General features: G+C 47.1%; 1 protein-coding gene across 1 annotated transcript in view; it reads left to right on the plus strand.

Moving 5' to 3' along the window:
- LRGUK (leucine rich repeats and guanylate kinase domain containing) overlaps positions 1 to 22,321 on the plus strand; it is a 47,934-nt gene extending 25,613 nt beyond the window's left edge. The window contains exons 13-20 of the mRNA XM_063308689.1: positions 410 to 523; positions 934 to 1,135; positions 5,149 to 5,286; positions 8,151 to 8,272; positions 10,740 to 10,828; positions 17,126 to 17,260; positions 20,494 to 20,636; positions 22,128 to 22,321. Of these exons, the coding sequence (XP_063164759.1) occupies positions 410 to 523; positions 934 to 1,135; positions 5,149 to 5,286; positions 8,151 to 8,272; positions 10,740 to 10,828; positions 17,126 to 17,260; positions 20,494 to 20,636; positions 22,128 to 22,321 (1,137 nt within the window). The remainder of the gene's footprint in view (positions 1 to 409; positions 524 to 933; positions 1,136 to 5,148; positions 5,287 to 8,150; positions 8,273 to 10,739; positions 10,829 to 17,125; positions 17,261 to 20,493; positions 20,637 to 22,127) is intronic.
- The last annotated feature ends 246 nt before the right edge of the window (positions 22,322 to 22,567 follow it).

The raw sequence follows: 22,567 nt of genomic DNA on the forward strand, positions 1-22,567 counted from the left end.
TTCAGGCTCCAATAGAGGCCAGAAGTTACAAAATTGTTATATTTGTTTCATGGGTAGGCCTGTAGATAGGCATTAACAATGTTCTTAAATTAAAAATAAAGAATGAAGCTTATATCTTTAATGTGAAGTTGCCCAAATTCAAAATAATTTTTTAAATAAATCATGATCTCCCAGGGAACCCCTAGTGACCTCTCACGGAACCCGAGGGTGCCACGGAACACTGGTGGAGAAGCCCTGGTGCAGAAGCTTTCAATAAGCCTTTGTTTTCTTGATGTAGCAACAGGATTATAGCCAGGAAATATCCAAAGTATGATGTGCTAGAATCCAGGTGAGGCTTATTATGAATGTTGTTTTCTTTGCTGTTGATACCACCTGGTCTTCCTTTTTTTTTCTTCTTTCCTCATTTCAGGGAAAATTTATAGCCACTTTCAAATATAGCGGCTTCTCCTACGGATTAAGCCGAGACACCATTGAATCCATTGCTCGGGAGGGGCTGGCAACCTGTGTTCATTTAGAAATAGAGGTAGGAGGCCCATTGGCTGCAGAAGCAATTTCTGGATTTATGTGGTTTGATTTAAACTCTGGTCTGATAAAATGGAAGCAGGAAGGCCTGGAGAAGAGACTTGGAAACCAGACAGACTGAAGGTAAGAATCCTGTGGGGGGGAAAAGGCAAGGGAAGGGAACTGGGAGAGATGGCAGGGGAGCTAGAAGGCTCAATAACCTCCCTTGAAGGTCCTCCTTGAACCGCCTCCTATGGAGAATCCAGGCTTTTTAATGTGGCTCAGCCACACAGTTTCGAGAACCCAAACCAAGCACCATTGGTTATATGACCTTTTGGCTTTCTGCATTGATTTGGACCATTGGCGTTATTTAGCAACCGAAGGCCCACAAAGTCCACCAGCCATGACAGCTGAACTTTCTCTCTCTCCAAGGGTGTTAGAAGCTTGAAGAATTCCTACTTCGAACCACGATACATCCTACTGGTTCCAGTGAACAAAGAAAAATATGGGGGTCAACTGCGAAGGATGGGGTTATTCAGTAGACCAGAGATCGAGGAAGCTATCCATAGGGTGGACATGTATATCAAAGTGAACCAGGATTTCCCAGGCTTCTTCGATGCAGTCATCGGTGTAGGTCAGTGTGTTATCCTGGAAACTAAGTCTCCCATACCAGAAGGATAATAATAAAATATTTGCTTGAAGCATATGGAAGTAAGCTTGGATGGCACAGCTAACAGGCCCCTAGCCCGAATAGTATTCCCTACGGTATACTAATGGGGATACAACACCAGCAACACCACCATTGATCTGGGTGGATGCTTTGAAGAAGTTGGCGGGTAAGATATTGAAGCTCCTTTTGATCAGACCCAAAAGTCTGTCTCTGAAGGTCAACCATCTGTGTCCTGACAGTGTCCTTGCTGTAGGTTCTAGAAGGTTCTAATGCAGAAAATCGTAATGCAGAAGACTTCTCAGCAGGTTTCAGCAGAAAACACTCAGCTCTCTACTCATTTGTTACCTAAAGCCAGACATCTTTCACCTCTAAGTCCAATTAGAAGCTTCCCTGTTGGGGAGAGCTAGTGGCAAGAACAGTGTGGCTTGATAGTTATTGTGCTGGACTGAGATTGTGAGGACAAAAGCTGCTGTTTCTTGCCCTTCACCCTGAGTTATTCCAGTGAGCTGATGGGAGTTGATCATTGAATTAAGGGTGCACCAAAACCAATATCAGTTTAAAATGTATTGGAATAATAGGTTGGCGACAAAACATACGAAATCTGTCAAAGCTTTTTGTAAAACAATTCATACGTTTAAAGCAGAATAATCTAATTGACAGTGGTGTAATTGACTAAAAAGAGTAAATAACTGGTCAGACAGAAGCTAATCAAGGCATAACTAATGGCAAAAATAATATTGATTCAAATCAGGAAAAAGTAGATTCAGTTCCATTTTTTGATACTCCCATTCCCAGTGTAAATATACTTAGGCAATTTAAAAGTTGAAGTGTAAAGGAAAATATTGACTCTCCCACCCTACATTTGTTGATAGTGCCAAGGTGTTAGATTCTGATAAAGGTGCCAAGAATGTAGAGGAAATTTTGGGCAGGCAGGCTAACGCTAAAAGGAAGTCAGCAGTATGTCTCCAAGCATCCAAGAATCTCCCCCAGCATTTTTATAGACCACTGTATCTTTTGTAGTGAAAGGGGCATGATATGCCATTCTCTGGTTGGCCACTGAGCATCTGACATCATGCCCAAATTAGCTGGCCTCCATTTTTTTTCTCATTGGAATGTGCGCCATTGAACTGCATTCCCTTTGACCTGAGCCCCCGCCCACACTCCGTTGCACCTGGCCATGGCACCCGCCGGGGGCACCCACCTGTAGCTCTCACCAGCCAGCCTGTGTGCCTGGGACTCCTGCCTTTTCCTTCTTAATGATCTGCGTGGTCCTGGAGTTACAGTGGCTGCCAGGATTGCCATCGCCAAGCAATGTGGTCACGTGATGTCACGCTTTACGACCGCATCGCTTAGCAACAGAAATTCTGGTCCCAATTGCCATTGTAACCCAAGGACTACCTGTATGCCTCTTCTCCCTGTGAATTCTGTGATCTGGTCCAGGAGGGCATTATCCAGATCTTCTGCTGGCTTGTTGATCTATATCGCATCCCACAATAATATCCCTGTTGCTTCCCCTCCCTTGTATTCTTACCCCAGAATACTCTTGAGCTGGCTGGCCATTTTGTTTCTGACGTTACCCCCAAATTCCATAGGACAGAATCTTTTTTGGTTCTCGTTTGCTATTGGTTACAGCCTAGGGCTTACTAGTTAAAACTGACACTACGTTGTTGAATTACACACCCAAGACAAAACTAATTTATTTCACCCAGTGTTTTTTGTAATTGGCTTTCTTGCATCTGGACTCTTTTACCAGTAACCAAATCAAATAATAAATTTGCCAATTCTAACTGTTCTGTTCTTGGCATCCAAAGCTCCTGTATTGGATTGGCTGGATCAGAATGTACTTTTACGTGAAGTCTCCAACATGTGTCTTGAAGAATAAGAATAAAAATAAAGTAATTTTGTAATAAAATATACCAAGTAAGCAAATGCAAAAATGGACTAAGTTAATATGTGTTGATTCTCACTGGTACATTGCAAAGATAGTCACAGTTCATTCTAATTTCAAAAATTACTAAAGCTAGAGCAAATCAAATATATTCCTTTGTTCTGTTAAAAATGAAAAAGGCATTTAGGGACAGCAATGTAAATTCCTAACGTTATTGTTGCTATTTATTAGTATTATAAACTCCACTGAGTTCCATATTCCTCCATGGTCAGATGGTGGTGCTGTTGACAAAGGCAAATTTCATGGTTTTAATTGTTGATTTTAATTATGAAGAATTGCAGGTGTGTTATTCTTACTTCTTTAAACACCTAGTAACTTCCTGTCATGCAGAGTAGCTCTGTGATTTCTTGCCCATCAAATCTTTCTGTGAAGTTAAGTCACGTACCAGTTTGGCCTGTTTCTGCTGAAGCTGTCTTTGATTCAGCCCCTCATTCCAAACAATCCTTTCAGCCCAGAGGCATAATTTGATTCTGGTTCTTCTTTCCAGTAGACCTGCTGCTTTCTTAAAGCATGAGTTTGGTTTTAATTTCATTTGTCATTCATCACAGTAAAAAGATAAAGCCGCCTTTGGCAGCTTCATGGGTGCACGATCCATGCAGTTTTCTTGGCCATAATACAGAGGTGGGTTGCCATTACCTTCTTCCAGGATGTTCTTTTCAATTTCCTAATCTAGCCCTCAGCCCCAGGGCTTCTTGGCAGTCTGTCTCCAAGTACTAACCAAGTCTGCTTAGCTTCCCATGTTCCACCAAAGCTGGCTAGATGCTGCCACCCAAACTGGACAAAGGTAACTTGAAGGGCTTCTTCAAGCTGAGCAAAACTCTGGCGACCTCAGGTCAGCCCTTTGAGGTAGGCAGGATCAAGAAACTGACCAGCAGAATTTCAGAAATGGCTTTTATTACTGTGGGGTAGAATAACTCACTCCTGAAAGCCTGTCAGAGTTTCTCTACCACATCTTATACCAAACAAAATCAAGGCAAGGTTATTTATTTATTCGTCAAATTTTATCACCACCCATCTCCCCCCAAAGTTATCTTGAGTTTCCTTCTCACAGTTCCCTTTTCCTTTCCCTGTCCAAGTAATCTTTTCTTCCCCATTGATGGTTCCTTGCTCCCTTCTCCTTTCAAGGCCAGTCGTATATCCTTTCACACTTCACAGATTATACAACCATGTAGTTTCTTCCAACAATGTGGAAGAGGTTCACCACTGTCTTCTTCTGGGATGCGTTGACTTCTCAACCTAGCCCACAGGGGTGGCATTCCCTGATAGTCACCCAACCCTGCTTGATTGTCCCACCTCCCTATTCATAGCACCAAAACATGTTCCCAAACCAAGATGATTCAACTGACATTCGTTGGATGAACTTGAGCTCATCTAATGTGTCACTCAGCCTACCTCACTTTTCAGACTTTCTGTCAGTTAAATAGGATAAAAATGTAATAATTAAAGAATAGGAGGAGGACATTTGAATCAGTATAACAAGAAGGGTTAGAGGATAACTTGAGTGGCTATGCATGGCAATGTACTGTATATCTATGACCTATCCCCTGAAATTTCTTTGTTCACAGGGTTGAGCGTGCTTTTTCCTGTGAACTTGAAGAGGTGGGCCGCGGGTGGTGGGGCAGGAAGAAAACCATATAGAATTTTAAATCTGACGCATCTGGTAGACAAGTAAAGTTTGCCTGAGATCTCTCTGGATCAGATCAAAGACATGCCTTGTCTGCAGGAACAAAAAGATGCATCTGGAAAGTCCACAGGCAGGAAAGGAGAACCAAGCCCTCTCCAGGGCTTAAGCTAGCAGCCCTCGCTGTATTTTTTTGCAGGAAATCCCATGACTTAACTCTTTGCAATTAGGGCTGCGTGGATTTCCTTCTCTAAGTAATTTGATGCAGTTGATAATAAACTGGCAAGCAATTGATAAGTGGACAAATCCGCATTAAGAGGATGATCTGGGCTGTTAGTGGCTGCAGCTCTCCCACCCTTTACGAAAGTTCTTCTCTTCTTCTGCAAACACATCTCCCTACGCCTACAGATGATTATGATGAAGCGTTTGCAAAACTGAGCTGCCTTCTCGAGGAGTTCCTGGGGCTGGTACAGCCTTCAGAAGCCAAAGATGTTCCCGCATTGGTTGGCAACCGCCTTTCAGGTATTGCGCAAGGCGCTCAAACTTGCAGCCATATAATCTCTTGGAAGCAGAAAGTCTCATGAGTAGCTTTCTGCTGATCCCTGGCAGAGGAAGTGTCTGCACTCGTTGGGCTTGCCGCTGGTTTGGCTTTGAAACTGGGCAGGTGGGGGGTGGGGGTGGTATCAGGCTATCTTGCAAATGTTCCATCTATATGACTGTTGCCTACGCTTCTACCAAAGAAGCAATGTGGAAGGCAAGATGGAAAACTTGTTCCCACTCTGCAGCCCTCTTGTAACTCCCTGAATATCTTTATAGAAGGCAGGGCCACATTTTTCGCTCTTTCCTTGCATTTTGGGTATTTAGACACCAGTTGGTGGTGAAATGGGTGCCTTAAGCATTGGAGAGGGTCATCATGTAAAGCCAATTTCCCCATTGGGGTGGGGGGGTATCATTGTTTTAAGGGCAAATAAGGCAGCCTTCACCTCTCATTCCTCCAAAGGAGGGCTGGAAATTTTGGCCCCACTCATTTTGGTGGGATCATGACATCCAGACCTGCCAGTTATAGCCCAGACCTTCCACACAGAGAAGTTGCTCCTCCTTGCCCACAAAATCCCTGACTGACTTTGAGTTCCACTGAATCCCCACTAAGAAGTCAGGGAGCAGATAAGATTGTCAAAGATGGAGCATGAAACCCCTAGCAAGGATTATCCCTGGGAGACCAAGGGTCAGGGGAAGTAGGCAGCAATATTAGGCAAGGAAGCAGGGTGCAAGGGGCCCCAACTTCATCTCCTGACAGTAGGACAGACTCAAGCCAAAGGTCTTCCACTGAAGCCTTGAGTGCTGTCTGAGTCAAAGGTTCACAAACAACAGAAGTATTTTAAAAAAGAGAAGCATGTTTCCAGTGGGCAAAGAAGTTCAAAAGCTCTCTTGGCTTCATCATCCGCCATAAACCATCTGATGTCCCTTGAAGGGGCTCTTCAGAGGCGCTAATGTCTTGCTGTCCCATCAATTTGCATTTCTTTCCCAGTCAAGGCGACTTCATTAAAAGAACCAACTCTGGGCAATTCCGCCGCCCATAAAAGTAACTTTAAAATTTACCATGCTTCATTAAATTCATTTACAGCTTCATTTCTAGGTGTTTCAAATAAATGTAATGATCCTATTCAAAGAGAGATTGCCTCTTTCCCATATGGCGGAGGCAGAAACCACTTATTTATTTATTTCTTAAAATCTTGCCTGGAGGTTGACTCTTAATATGAACATTTGCAATAAGATCACGAATGGGGGGGATTAACTATTCGATATAACGGAAGGCTATTAACATCTTCCCTCTGCTTTTTTTTTTTAAGGAACAGACATAACAGAGCTTGTGTTAATGGACAGAGTGAGACACGAGGAGGGGGTAGGATTGGGGACCAAGAAAGAGGTTATAGTGGTTCAAGGATGGCTTGTAATTATTCCTAGCCAAGGTCACTCCAAACACCATTTAGAAGTCGTCTTTTCCTGCACGTTCCCCACATAAAATAGACAAACACTATTTCCCAGCTGTCCAGTGGGACTTACGCAGGCATTCTTGGTGTTTTGTTCCTGCACAGCCCAGATGCAAGGGGGCTGAGGATTGAAGGGCTGCACCTGGAGACTAAAGAGGGCTGGAACACTTCAGTGCCTGAAGAGAAATGTGGCTATATGTTGTAGATGATGCCTAAGAAAATTCATGCCAAGTTAATTCCTAGGCATGTCCGTGAACTGCCCACATGCCATGTGAACTTTCGTTTGGAGGCGAGGATTTGAAGCCTAAGACAGCAATAAGGGCAGTGTTAAATGCAAATGCAAGGGGGCAGAAGTATCAGCTCAGTGCAAACACTTAGGTGGGTTCCCATAGAAGAGAATCTCTGTAGCTCAGGGTTGAACTGTGGGATCCTCGGTGCTCGCTGAGCTTGGCTGTTGGCTTGCAGACATTTCATGACCTGACTAGGGAACATCATCAGTGTGAGGGAGGGTGGGGTTTGCTCCCTGTTTACATACAGTTGCTTGCCCTGCCATTGTTGGTGGGGGTGTGGTTTGTCTCCTTGGCAGTCCCTTGTTTAGGGTATTGTTTTCTGCTTGATTGTTTGCCTGGTGTTCATCCCTGCTTGTCCCTGCTGGAGAGGATGTGTTCTGGTCTTTTTGTTCCCTTCTTAGCTTTTTTATTTCTCTTTTGAATGATGTGTAAATGTGGTCTATTGATGGCTGAGTTGTCCGAATGCCAAGCTTTCAGGAATTCTCTTGCTTTTTTGGATTTGGCTTGGTCTAAGATGCTCACAGTTTCCCTGCTGAAACTGTGGTTGAGTCTGTCCATGTGTTGTGAGATTAAGGAGTTTTCATTGTGTCTTCTGACTGCAGAAGACTAGCAGAGCACATCCATGAACACCAGCTAGCAGTCAGAAGACAAGGAACTACCCTGATCAAGGAACTACCAAGGAGAAAACCACACTGCCACCCAACACTGGCAGGAGAAGCTACTATATATAAACAGGGAGCAAATTCCACACTCACTTGCACTGATGATGTTACCAAGCTGGGTCATGAAACATCTGCAAGCCAACAGCCAAGCTCAGAGAGCACCAAGGACTCCACTTAGGTGGGTTTACTGCTGCTACTGAAAAGGGTAAATATGGAATAAAGTGACAAGGGATAATTCATCTGGTGGAATGGGAGATTCTTGAGCAGTAGATCATACCTCCCTTAATGCAGATATATGGCAATTATTCTTCATTTAATAGCTTGGGTACTAGAGCAAGAACACCGAGTCTGCACAGGTGAAATGTTCTTTGGTTGACCAGCCAATAACACTATAACATTCTGGATAAGATTGTCTGCTGTTTGTTTGTTTTTAGCTCCAGACAAGGAATCTCCTGCAGCTCTGAAAGTAAGCATCAGAGGGACTGATGGTGTTGCACCATCACCTACTCCCAACGAATTTTTGGACTCCTCAGCCAAAAACTACTCTGCCAGAATATCAGCCAAACTTTCAGCACACAAGACACCAGTGGTAAGTAAAGGGAGCAGAGCGTGTTCTTGGTGAAATGCAATGGCGTGTTAACCAAACTGGGCGCTTGCAAGCATCTAGCTTTGAAGGCAAGCCCAGACTGAGTTCCAAGGATGAGTCAGCTAGAAGAAAAGCTGTTCTTCCCCCAGTTCCATGGATTCAATAATTCCAGCAAAGAAATCCCAAGAGAAATAGGACACTTGTCCTGAAAATTGACACTCCTTCCTTGAAGTAGAAAGGCATAAGATTTGCTGACCCATTTGGTCTGCGTGGTTTTAGGTGGGACTGGCTTGACACTGCCAAGAGTCCTCTGGAAGCCCATTCAGACTTGGAGAATTCTGCAAAGCCTTTTGAATGTGTTCACCAGCTGTTACATTTTCACCATGACTATCAGCAGCAGGACCGTGACTCTGGCTGTTCGTAATTTTTAAGTCGATTGTTGCATTTGAAAGAAATCTTTGGAATTGAATGTATCTGTCAGAAGCGGAGCTTGGTCCTTTCGGGGTGGAGATTGTCTTTCAGCCGAGTGCAAGTATTAGTGCAAAAATGGTGATTCTCCAAGAGGGAAAAGAGTCCTTCAGAGAGCCAGGGTGATGCTCTGGTGAAGGTGCTGGGCTATGGCTAGGGAGAAGCTCCTGGAGGGGACTTTGAGCCAGTCCTTCTCTTTCACTCCAGCCAGGGCTGCTGCTGTGGGAAAAAAAATAAGAGGAGGGAGCACAATGTTTGCTGCCTCCAACTCCTAAGAAACAGCAGGAGATTCATCCAGCAAATAAATGAGGAACTGACAGACCTAGTTCGTTCAGTTGGTAGCTGCGTTTGCGTGACATGCTACCCTTGGCTAGGGTTAATCTTGGCTGGTGTGTGTAGCTTTGTGTATTGCACACACCCAGTTTGCTTGCTCAGTTAGTTGTGGGTTCCCTCTCCAAGCCTGATGGTGTGACGGCAGCCATCATGCTGGACCTGACTGGACAGAGCGCCCTGCCTGATCACAGAAGGGGGCCAGGAGCAACCTCACCCGGAAGGAAAATCAAGCTGGGGGGTAATTCTGGAGCTGGGCCATGCTCTGCCATGATTTTCTCTAGAGAGAAGGTTGATCAAGAGACAGACTGCTAGGCAGGACCCAGGAAGAGTGATTGGCAGTTTCTCTGCACGCATTTCAAATGGTTTGGTAGCCAGAAGTCAGGAGGAGTCCGGTAGCACCTTTTCCAACTAACTTTTTTTTTTTAAAAGCTTATGCCTTACAAGAAGATTGTTAGTTGGAAAAGTGCCACCAGACTTCTTCTGACTGATTGCTCCCCTAGACCAACACTTTGGTCTACTCCTCCAATAAATTCTCTGGCCGGCCCTTAGCGGGAGCAAGAGGAGAAATCTCACGAAGCAGGTGGAGTGCGGGCGGGAAGGGCGTTCTGGAGCGATGGTGTCACAATGCGGAATCTCAGCTCTGGAGGCCTGCAGGCTCTGCAGGGACGAGCACCCCACCTCCTAGCTAGGACGGTCAGGGCCCACCCTCCAATGCCCGGGGGTGTCCCTCAGGATGGAGAAGAGGAGCCGCAAACCGATCCGCTACCCCCCAGTCAGCAAAAGGCTTTCTTTGATGTGGCGAGAGGTATGTGGCCTGGGAGGGAGGCATCCCGCCTCTGTTCCTTCCTCCCATGGGATCCTGGCATGCAAGAAAGAGGCAGCAGACTTTCTTCACCTCTTGGACCTCCGCGCCCAGGGGGCATTCAGGGGCTTAATTGGGTCGGCCAGGTTTGAGAAAAGCGGAGGAGCGGAAATGTTTCCAAGCAGGAAACACAAACAGCGATTGCGCCTAAGATGCACTGAATCCCGCTAATGTGAATTAGGGAAAGCCAAGCTCAAAATTGGTGAGCCATTCTTCTACCTTGCCTCCTAGACCTTACTGAGTTGTTGTATGGGTAAAATTTAGGGGGGGGGTGAGAAGTTGTGGGGGACATATGTTGCCCACAGTTCCTTGAACAGTTTTATCTCTGATTAGTGTTGACCAGCTTAATCCCTGCGATTCTTCAGCTCCCGCTTTTCGCAAGGAAAAGAGGTTCATGTCTGAATTGATGATGGTGAGGACAGCATTGCATCCTGGTCCCAGGGAAACTGGGTCGACTCAGGGCTCTGAGTTCACCTTCACCTAGTGAAGCTGGGGAGGCTTCGCTCTAGATTTCTCCGTGCAGGGATTTTGAAGAAGTCACCTGAGCTCTCAGTCAAGACCATTCCCCAACATTAAGCCAAGAAGGGGGCTTCCCTTCCGTGGTTCCTCCTTCCCAAACTCCTGCCTGTCGTTTGTGTGACTATTTGAACACCGATGGCTGTCCCTCAGAGGGGACAAGTGACCTCAGGGGTGGGTGCACTAACCTCACCACAGCTGGCCAGTTGTAGAACTCTCATCCCTTGGCGTGGCTTGTGCCCGAAGCCTGTGCTGACCCCCACTGAGAGGCTGATTGTGTTCCATCTGCAGGAAGAGGCGTCCATGCACCGAAGACAGCGTTTGGCCAAGCAGGGACTGATGGGGAAGGCCATCTCCTCCTACTCCCAGCTGTTTGAAAGGTAAAAAGGGACCCCACTCCTGAAAGGATTGAGAGGGGTAGGGAAGAGAGAATAGGTTGCTCCATAAGGAGGTTGGGATCAGGAAACAAAACATGTGGGCTTATTTTAGAGGGGAGGGGGCTTGGTATGAAGGCGCACCAACCTCAGACTGCTGCCAAAGACATCTGTGCACTCAAGCGGGGGCTTCTGGGGTGGGAGTGGGTGTCAGAATCTGCCAGATGGCAGTTGTGGTGTCATCTTGCAGATTTTGACACTCCCCCAACACACAGTCTCCCTCCCCCACACTCAAGACTTTGCAGGCAACCAGCTATTTCTTCTCCAGCTACATCTCCATCACCATAAATTCCACAAATTCACCCCGTTTCTTTCTTTGAAATGCTTCAAAAAGGGTTTTGAGTTTAAGCCATGGGTTTGATTATATCCTCAGATCCGCTCTCATTTATATTGTCCCGTGGAGGGTGGCTTTTTTTTTTTTTACCCTAAATGACTGGGCAGGGGGAACCAAGTTCAAGACATACTATAGATGGAACATAAACAAAGAGAATTTTTTCTGAAATTAAGATGGATTTTTCCAATCTTTCTGCAATAGGGAGAAAGTTGTAGGTGCTCTGTCAAAGTGGCAGCTGGGGCATTTATCCTTCCTACACTCCCTCAAGTTCCCCACATGTTTCTGCTACCTCTTTCTCTCTTCTTCCCCCTCCCAATTTTTTTCCCCAAGAAAACTTTCAGGAACCATTTGGTGTTCTTGGAAATACAAATAACGATGAAAGAAGCTGTTTCTCCCTCTCTATCTATCTCTCTATCTCTCTTTAATATAAAATTGAAAATGCAGCCAGAAACTAGGTGGGCACCAAAGGAGGTGCGAATGGGCACACTTGGTGCTTCTGGGTCAGATTGAGTATCCTAGACTTGAGATCTAAGACCAAAACTCTGTTCTTAGACCTTTATCATCTGAGTGACTCCATCTCTTAGGAAAATTTAGTTTTCTTACTTACCCTGCAGGTGAGAAGAGTCAAGTATACCTTTATGGTTTGCTTATGAAAGAAAAGCCAACTCCAAAACTGGCCCATCAAATAACTGATGGCAACATATCAGTAGCCTAAACTGAATACACTAAATTAATCTTAATAATGGGAAAAAATGTGCTGATTGTTGCCAGGGTTTTTATCACTGGAGTATTTTCAATCATAAAAATTAGAAGAGGCAAACTGCCTAGGGGGTGGGGGAGATGCGGGGGGGGGATTTATTTCAGTCCAGTCAAGAGAAACAAGCAATGAGAAGGAACGGGGCAGGAGTCTGCAAAGGCAGGTATGCAAGAATGTGCCTGTCTCTCTTCCGCATTGTTACCAGCTCTTCGGCGGCTACTCAGACCATTTATGTCACTAAATTGATTTTCTGCAGGGGATTCTTTTGGTGCAAAATTTCAGGATTTGGGTGCCTGCGACAACTGCGTAGCTCTGATCACCTCTTTGACCTGTAAAAATAGCTCTCACTGCCAGTACATGTTGTTTTCTTCAACCTTTATCTGGACAATTCACTCTTGGTAAATGTTTGAGTCCACCTCTCTGAAAACGACTTCCATAAGATCTCTGTCGACCTGTCTCTCCTCCTCCTCCTCCCATTGCTTGTAACAGTGCTGATGGGGGGGGGGAATGCTCCATTTCAATTCAGCACAGAACGTCCACTTTCCTTAAAAACGGTCGTTTGCTCTTGGTGATGATACCCAAGGAGGCCTCTGTTGGCAAGAGACAGAGAACCGCTTTCTGTGGAGAAGGCATCACCTGGAGGTCCTTCTCTTTCTTGGCAAGGAGGTTGCGCTAGAGAAATTATTAGAAGCTGCTTGATTAGGAAGGGTTAAGGAGAGGTGCTTTTCATCAGCCTGTGTTCATGTGGGACCTAAGTGGAAATGAAGAACAAACTGGGCCAGAAAAATGTTTTAGCCATTTCTCTAAGAATGGCTTCTCATGAAGTGTGGACTTCAACTCCCAGAATTCCCCAGCCAGCATGGCTGGCTGGGGAATTCTGGGAGTTGAAGTCCACACATCTTAAAGTTGTCAAGATTGAGAAATACTGCTCTAAGTAAAGTACTAAAATGATCCTGCTCCTGTTAAAGTGGAGGTTGGCACTGAATATACACTTTGCTTCCAAGCTGGGCAATTTTCTCAAAAAAGCAGGCCGAAGTTTGAAATTTGCAGAGCAGGGAAAATGGTGCGCAGGAGATGGGTGACGTGCAAAAGGCAAATTCCGTGTTGCAGGCTGTTAGGAAAGGAACTGAAAATAAAAGTGCCAGTGTCCTTAATGCCTCTGGAGTAGGCTGTGATGAGGGCACATTTGGAAACCGAGGTGCCCTGTGGGTCCCAGTAGGGCAATGGAATTGAAGAGCAGGAAAAGATGCCAAAAGGGATATGCGAAGGGCTGGAATAGTTCCTCAGGGAGGCGAAATTACATTAATTAGGGCCTTTTCGGTTTAGAAAAAAATTGATGAGGCAAGGAACGATAACGAGCATACATTATCCTCAATGCAGAGAATATGGATTGGGAGACATCAAGATCCTAGGAATCGGGTCATCCAGAGCAGGTGAAAAGAGGAGTACTTCCATGGGGGGCAAAAAAGTCAAGATGGTGGCTGAAAGCACACCGTTGAAGCCCCACTCCTTTTTTATGACCATCCAGTTGCACATGGTTGGAGTGACAACCAGCAGCTTGGGTGGCATTAAAAGCAATGTAGGAGAACAATTGGAGCAGAGGCGGCTTCATCCAGAATTGGAGGCAATCGTGGAGGTGCTGAGACTTCCCGTGGGACAGAAATAGAATATGCTCCAGGAGTTCACATGCCTCCTCTTGGGCCTGTTTGCACCCTTCTCCAACCTGATGCTCTCCAGATGTTCATCAAGGAGAGGTAGTTGAAATCCTTGGCGTTCAGTATTTAGAACAGTATTTTTCAACCGTGGGAACCTTAAGATGGGCGGACTTCAACTCCCAGAGTTCCCCAGCCAGCCATGCTGGCTGGGGAATTCTGGGAGTTGAAGTCCGCCCATCTTAATGTTCCCAAGGTTGAAAAACACATATTTAGAAGGACAACTACAGCAGCAGATAGTTCCGGAACATGGTGTCCATGTCCACACACAACCCAGTGAACTAGAACAGTTTGACTTAGCAGTGCCATTCACCCAACATGCTACACTTGTTTAGTTTTTAACTTTGGGTGCTTGGTGCATGTTTGCGCTCCCTAGCAAGTGGTGCAAATCCAGACAATGGTTTAAGAGAACCCAGGTTAAACATTGCGCAAATGCAGTCTGCGTGCAGCCAGTCCACTCCATGTTGCCAACTCTGGAGCCACCCATCAGTCAGTTGGCAGGTGGAGGGAGATGCCTTTCTCTCGCAAGAGATTAGCTACTCATCACCTGTCTTTTCCTGAACACGGAAGCTTTTCAACCATTTTTGGAAAATCCTCCTCTGGATTCGTGCCACAGCAGTACTCACACCAGTCCGTGTATCCTCCCCACATCTGTCTGTGGCATCTGGGAAATGCAGGCTTGCTCCAGGCACGTCAGTTTCCCAGGTGTGAGTACAGGTGCGCTCGGCCTGCACAATCATGTTATGACTGTAATCTGAGCATGATGTAGCACCACTTTTAAAGAATCGCCCCACAGTGTCATAGATAGTATCTGTTTTCAGAGCACAGAACCCAGCGGATATATTTTTTGCGGGGTGGGAATGCTCTCCTGGGCAATTAACGTTTTGACTAACTGCTAGAGAGGAGTTGTTTGACGAAGTGAAAGTAGCGGAGATGTTGGGGAAGTGGCACCTGGTGCTGGAGTCCATAATTTTAAGAGGAAGCAGAACATCCTGCAATCCAGGGTGGGGGAATATGTTGGGCCTCAGAACCAGTGTAGCCTGTGTGCCAATAGCGTGATAAGACTTCTCAAGATGAAGATGAACCATGAGTTGTATTCAGGAGACCCTTTTTAGAACCTCTGTCCCATTCAAGGGACCACATTATAAGGACACCACTGAAATACTGTGAGAGCCAGGGTGACCCAGTGGTGAACATGTTGAACCTTAAGGAGCAGAGAGACCCAGGTTCTGGTCCACCTCCAGCCACAGAGGTTCATCAGCCAGACCCTCCCTCTAAGCCCCAGAGCCAGGGTTGAGTAGTGGTAATGGTGTTGGTCTGGGAGTGAGGAGACCCAGGTTCTAATCCCCCATCAGCCATGGAAGCTCCCTGGGGGACTTTTGGCCAGTCTCTCCCTCTCAGCCCAAGAGCCAACATGGGGTACTGGTGAAGGTGCTGGATTTGGAGCAAAGATAACTGGGTTCAAGGCCCCTTCAATCATGTAGACTCCCTGGGAGAATTTGGGCCTGTCCTTCTTGCTTAATCAAGAACCAGTGTGGGGCTAAATGAAGGTCCTGGACTAGGAGCAATGAGGCCCAGGTTCTAGGCCCCTTCAGCCATGTTGCTCTCTAGAGGACAATGGCCCTGTTCCTCTCAGCCCAAGAGCCAGAGTCATCTCAGGGGAAGGTGGTGCTGGACTGGGAGCAGAGAGGCCCACATTCTAGTTTTTTCTCAGCCATGGAAGTTTAATGGGTGAACTCTGGGCCAGTCACTCTCCCTCAGTTCAGCCTCCCTCACAGGGTTGTGTTGGTGGAAAAAAAGGACAGGTTGCCACCTTGAGATCCTGAACAAAAGGTGGGATATAAAACTAATCAGAGCATCCAGAACAATATAAATGACCTTGTCCATGATATGGCTGTTCTTCTAAACCCATGGCTAGAGGCAAGTGGAGGCTATGGTTAGCAGACCTTCCTTCTCATCATTGTTTGGATTGACTCTTGCAATGGGCTTTGCACAGGGCCGCCTTTGAAGACTGCCTAGAAGCAGCAGTCGGCTTGTGAGAAGAAGTTGACCAAGAGAGTGAAGGAGGGGGAAACCAGATTCAAGAGCAGGAAAGGCACGCAAAGACTGAGGAAAGGCCTGCTTTGTACTCAAGGCCCTGAAGCGCTGTGGCCAAATTTTTTTAAAAAAAAATTGGAACAGAATTACCCTGTGCTGCTCCAGAGGAGAGAATTAATGGGTAGACATTGCAAGGATGCTGATCATTGGGAGAAGCTTTATCATGGGAAGAGCTTTTCGACAGTGGAACCGTCTATCTTGGGTGGTGGGGAAGGACCGCTGTTCTCAAGGACATTCCCGTTACAATCCTGCAGCGAGCAGAGTTGCAAGGTCCCTTTCACCTTTATGACTTTAAGAAATAGGGGCACCCTTTTTATGGAGGCAAAGCCTTCTCCCTTGGCATTTGGTCATTCAAGTCTCTGGGAGGAAGAGCCAGCTCCTGTTCCTTCCCGGCCACATCTGGTTTACTGCCCATTTATTAATTTCCTGAGATCTCAGCAAGAGCCAATAATATCTCAGAAACTGCTCATTTGAGGGTCTTGTTCCAGTTTCTAGCTCTTGGTCCGATGGAGAGCACAAAAGAATGTCGAGTCTTCTGTCTGTAAACAGAGATGGGGAAGATCACTGGCCAAATTGAGCATTTTGGCCTTGCTTCCACTCTGGGAGAAGGGGGGAGAGAGAAAATAACGTGGCCAGACAGCATAAATAGAAATTTAATGCTTAGAGGAAAGAGATCAAACACTTGTGTGAAACACATGTTTGTCTCAGTTCTCTGGGTTAAGAAAGAACATTGATTAGTGTTCAGCCAGGATCTGGTGTTTTAGAGCAATAGTTCAGTGATGTTACTCAGAGGTGTGAACCTTCTCCCTGCTTGAACTGCGAATGTGTGTACTGTCTACGGAGCAAAATCAATTAGGAAGCCAAATACAGGTATATACATTTTTAGAAGAAGATTGGTAATAAATGACATTCAGAAGGAAAGGGCCTCAACTTCGTTTGTCCAGCTGTGTAGTAACTCAGTGATTTAGTTGCCCGGGGCCATCTCCGTAGAGAGCATTTTAGAGCAGGGTTTCTCAACCCTTAGCAACTTTAAGATGTGTGGACTTCAACTCCCAGAATTCTCCAGCCAGCAAATGCTGGCTGGGGAATTCTGGGCGTTGAAGTCCACACATCTTAAAGTTGCTAGGGTTGAGAAACCCCGTCTTAGAGCACTGCAGCACAAATAGAACTGGAAACAGGGCAGGGGAGGAACTTGCAAATGGAAACTTGATTTGGGGTCAACAGAGAGGCAGGGGATTTTTTGGAAATGCTACTGATCCTTCCACCCTGAAAAGCAAGCTCAGAGCTGCAAGAACGAGCCGGACTACGTAGTCCCAAAAGTTGCTCTTTCTGATTCATTCCAGGGATGCCCTCAGTGTTTCAGGACCAGCCAGCATGCGTAGTCGGTTTTTAGAGCCCCCATCTTTCACCTTCACGTGGACCTCTAGGCAGCCCACCAGCCCCGATGCTAGCGTCCCACCCACCAGTCCTGACCACACGTGAGTAAACATAAGAGTCTTTCTGGGGACCCTTTTCCCCCTCCCCATTTTGGGAACAGGAAGTGGGCTGGGCAAGTTCTAGGTCCGTGAATGGATGCTGGGTCCTAACCAGTCTTGGAAAAACTTAAGATGGATTCAGTCCTAGATGACCTTTTATGGCATGGACCTTTGAGGTTAAAAGAGAAGTTGACTTATATGCTGTATTTTATATATGATGGATGCCATGTTGTTCCATTCGTCTTGGAATAGTATCTTAAAGCTGTTCTTTCATTTTGGGATGGGAGGGTGTTTCACATCTTGGTTTTGAAAACCACCTTGGGAAGGAGCTGCTCCAGTCTGGAACAGAATGAAGACAAAAAACGATAGGCCAAACTAGCTTTTTGGAGAAAGGGTGGGCAGCATCTGTGATTTGCAGATCACTATCAGCTGAGATGCCCTTCAAAGGAAGTCAAACTTCCACAATGCCCAGAATCACATACCCACCTGAATTGGCCAACTTTCTGGGTTCATTCAACACACTTAACCATAAAACAACTAAGCCGGTTTGGTTCAACCTAAACAATCCAAGGCAGGGAGTTTAGATGGTGCCTCCACCAGGTCATTTGCAGCCCAGCTGCCAATTAGATGTTTTGGATCTCCCCTGGAATCTCCTGGCTGAAATATCTGGCCTTCCCCTGCTGTTGGTAACACTTTGCCTGGTAGAAAATTTTGGGAAACTTGAAAGCGTGAACCCATTTGTGTTACTTTGGCTGGTCCTAACACAGGTGTTATTCTTCTGTGGGTATTGGATTCCCATCCTCCCCCATCCCACCCCAAGTAGACATGGCTCTGTCTTCAGAGTACACCATCCATCTCTTCTGGGGTTCATTGCTCCTCCCACACCTTTCCAGGGCAGCCATAAGAGCAGAAAAGAGGTGTTAGCCCTCTCCTCTCTTTCCGTGAGGGTGCTGGCCCTCCAAGGTAGATCAGACTAGGAAACCAAAGTCATGCAGGCCAATGCTACTTTTATTATAACAGAATCTTGCAAGACTTTCCCTGTCCCTCCCGTTATCATTGTGAGAACTAGGGAGGGCCTTGTCTGAGATGCTTCCTCAGGTTACAGACCCGCCCCAGACTCAGGTTTCTTTCATCTGACCTTTGTCTTGGTTGTGGCTCTTCCTCCTGTCCCTCAAGGTCATTCCTTTGGTCCATGACATCCAGACTGTCCCCCAGTTCTCAGTTCTACCAGTCTGCTCCAACTGGAATGATCTCAAAGCCAGCTAAGGATGGGTTTCCCTCTTCCCTTTGCCCAAGCCAGGGGTGTTAATGGGTGTTAATTAGTGTCTGTCTGTGCCAGCTTTCCCAGGTAGACAAAACAAGAAATACGACCAGGTGAACTAATTCTACTTTATTGTAAGGCTATGTTAGCAGAATCTTGCAAGTCTGAAAGTGCAAATCTCCCACCATTTCCTTTACAGCCCGAGAAACTAGGGAGGGTCCCTCCCGAGCCTCTTTCTCCACCCATTATGCAGCCGCGGGCTATGCCCTCTCTTATCTGACCATTCCCAGGCAGCATCTCTTCGCTGTCTCCCAAGGTCTTTCCCACATGCCATCACAGTCCGTTGTCAGCCCCACCAAAGAGGTGACGCCTGCATTGGCAAGGGCTGGGAGGAGCCGAGCAGCGCTTTCCCTCCGTTGGCTATGGAGGAGGGGGGAAGGCAGAACCCTTTTGGCCTCCTGCTTTGTCCCATTAAAATGCCTCAGCTCTGCAAGTGCCCACGTTTAATGTTCTCCTAAGAGCCTTGTGGGGGAGCAAGGCTTGCATGAAGGAAAGGCATTAATAGCGCGGGAGAGGGGGTGGCAGTGGGTCAGCGAGAGAGTGCTGGGGCTTGGTGCAACAGCTGCAGTCCTGTTTTGCCCTTGGAAAGAAGAGGGCCCTTAGGCTTTGCTGAGATGAGTGGGGCTCAGACATGACCGTCAAAGAGGGACTGCCCAAGGGCAGGTCAAATGAGAAATTGGTCCAGGTAGATTATGCAAATGTATGAACGCACTCTGCTAAGGAGCTAGTAAACAGAAGCGCAGCCTTTTTTGTTTGTTTTTTGTAATTGTGGCCAATTAGCTTGCTTGACTAGCAAGAAGGGGATTGGAGACATCAGGATGAAGGCCTGTCAAGGGTTACCAGTCTGGAGGACTCCATGATAACTCTGGATCAGGGGCAGCTTATTTATTGATCAATCAATCAATTTGATTTGATTTGATTTATATGGCCACCCATCTCAAGCACATCTCAAATCCCCGTTGCAGGGGAGGGAAACGTCTCCCTTGCCTGCTTCCAGCATCCCCGAGGCTTCCCGTTGGCCATGATGAGAAACGAAATGCTGCTCCAGGCTGAGCAGGACCCCACCAACTCTTCTTATGTCCAACCTACAAGAGAGGAGCAGGGGGCTCCCTGCGTTTCTACCCCCAGCTAGCAAAAAGGCCATGCTGCCAAGCCAGCGCTTTGGAAGCAAGGCATTCCAAACTCCAAATCCACCTTCCTGGGCTTGGGGCTGCCTGAACTGGACAAGCCCCCCACCATCCCACAGTCACGCTGATGGCAAGGATTGGCATGGTGGGCAAAGGGAGCCTTTGCAACCAAATTGGTGTGACAAGGAGGGAAGCCAAGACCATGGGCTACAGGGGGTAAGAGGGACGGGGAGTTTGCTCAATAGGAAATCTGCAAGGTCTGTATCTGGAGGGTCCAGGGCAAGCAGGGATAGCCACAGGCATGGTCAGAAAAGTCAAGATGGTGGCCACATGGGTGCGATCTAAACTCAACCTGCAGAGCTTCGATCACACCTTCATGGCCACCATCCTGATTTTCTTGATCATGACCTGTGGACAGCCCTGGGCAGCCTGACAGCCAACAGATGAAGCCCCAGTCCGGAGGTTGCTGAGGTTGGGAGACCGTGGTGGCACTCGAGGAGCAGAGGGGAGGATCTCTAGAACGGTGCCCGGCTGGCCTGCAAGGGCTTCTGATGCAGACTTCCCCAGTTCCCCAGTCTGGCGCCCTAGAGATACGTTGCAGTGCAAGACCATGTTCCCCGGGCAAGGAATGCCACCCGCTGTCCTCACACCTGGAAGACAGCAGGCCCAGGAAGTCCTCCAGGCGTTCACAGAGCACGGCTACCAGCAAACACAACGTGACGTGGTTCCTCAGGGGTGGGGGGCAGCTTAGCCTTCCCAGGCATCGGCCTCACACTTTCCTTTCTCAGGTACCGAGAGCCGGGCCAGTCACCCAGAAAGTCCTTCACCGATTCGGCAGAAACCATTTCTCCCAGTGCCTCAGCCACCCACACCCCCAGGGCCATCCCCATGCCAGCGGTGGAAGTCAGCGATCAGAAAGGAGGCCAACCAGGTGGGAGCCAGTCAGAGGCCTGGAATGGGCCCTTGAATGTGCATCAGCTGTAAAAGAGGGTGTAAAGCCTCTATTGTATGGTCACAACCCCCATCTTGACTTTTTTGACCTCCCCCCAACAGAGGTCCCTGCTTTGGCTCAGGAGTGGAAAGTTTGGCCAGTGGATGGGCCACTTTGGCACCCTCTCATGTCTTGCGAGACCCTCACCCGTCCTAGATTCTGATTTTATAAAGAAGCCAAAGTGTAAAGAAAAAAAAAAGTATCTTTTCAGCTGGGGCAGAGTGTGAAACCCCAAATGGCTAGAAATGCTCCCCTCTTTTTGTTTCTCAAAGATGTAACTGCAGTTACCTGTTCCAACAGTACAGACCAGTGTTTCTCAACCTCGGCAACTTTAAGACGTGTGGCCTTCAACTCCCAGAATTCCCCAGCCAGCCATGAAGGCCACACATCTTAAAGTTGCCGAGGTTGAGAAACACTGGTATGGACAGACCCACTGCTCTTTGAGGATAAACACCTGAATCTGGATCTGCTGGCCAGGAGTGGCTGTTCAGTCAACCTGACAACTTGTCCCCGTGACCCACTTAAGGATATTATGTGGACGAGGCCAATAGGCATGGCCATGTGAACTCTTCACAACCACATTCTCCAGATGCTTTATCAAATTTGTCACCTGGGCTGTTCTGTGGTGCGCAGAATCATGGGTGGCACTAAATATCCTGTGGAGATAGCAGATTTGGCATTATAAATCCAGTGTTAGATAAGAGCATCAGTGGAATTTACCACAATTTTAACTGCCTTGCTAATTTTGTCACATTTCTCCTTCCATCCTATTCTACTCCAGCCACTCTATGTATGCTAAATGTTACAGATCGGGGAACCCAATCTAAGCCCCCCACAAATCAATTTAAAAACAATCTGAATTACTTTTCTGTTAATTGCTCAGCTCCATCCATGTCTTTGTCCTTGGCCTGGTCCATTGTCTGGATGATGCCTGCCCACCAGCGTGTTACCCAAGACCATGTGCAGCCTTAGCCTGGAAAACGAAAGTTGCATGCTCCTGTAACAGGGCCAGAAAATGCCCTCCCTTTGTAAGAAAATGTTTTTGCTAGGATTCCTATCTGGGCTGCAGATCTCCAGGTGACCACTAGATGGCAGCAGAGTTAAAGTTTTCTGCTTTCTCTGCTGCCATCTACTGGTCATTTCTGGAACACATTCAGAAGCTTGATGACAGCCCCTAAAGGTAAGGAAACACCAAGATGGATTCAGATACCTTTGCAGGCAACTCTAGTCCCTCCTTATAACGTTCTTAGAGCTTAATCCGAGGGCCCAGAAAGTCCAGCTCCAGACTAAGGCCTTCCATCTTGATGAGATGTAGTTTGAGTAAGAAGCAGAAAGATCCTAAGGCGTATCAGTTTGGGCTAAGAGTGAGTGTCTTTTGAGAAGCTATGTGGCCACTTTATCCCAGCAGTCACCAAATTCTGTTTTTCACAGACACCGACCGTCCTGCAGATACCAAGGAGAAGAAGACACCGAAACACAAGGCCCCTTCCCCGCACATCAACCAAGTCACCGTCCATCCAGGGTCCAATACCAAGCCGGTCCTTCCTCCCATTCCTTCCGGTCGGAAGAAGACCAAGGCTGCCACATTGGACAGCTTCACATCGGTCGTGTGGCTCAAACCCTAGCAGTGGTCACTGTCCCCTCTGATGCCTTTGGCGCCTGTCCCCCCCAAGTAGCACTTCTGGGCCCGAACCCTCGTCCTGGTCCGCAGAGACAGAAACCCTGCTTAAGCCAGCCAGCCAGTCTCACGAAAGGCGGCTTCTGGTTTTCCATTTTTTAAAACGTCTTCACTCGTTTGGTGACACGATGTTGATCACGGAGCTATTTCTGGTGGGTTGATGGCGCTCTTTGCAAGTTTATATACATATGCA

The sequence above is a fragment of the Candoia aspera genome, chromosome 7 (genome assembly GCF_035149785.1).
Source record: "Candoia aspera isolate rCanAsp1 chromosome 7, rCanAsp1.hap2, whole genome shotgun sequence".
NCBI classification, from domain to species: Eukaryota; Metazoa; Chordata; class Lepidosauria; order Squamata; family Boidae; genus Candoia; species Candoia aspera.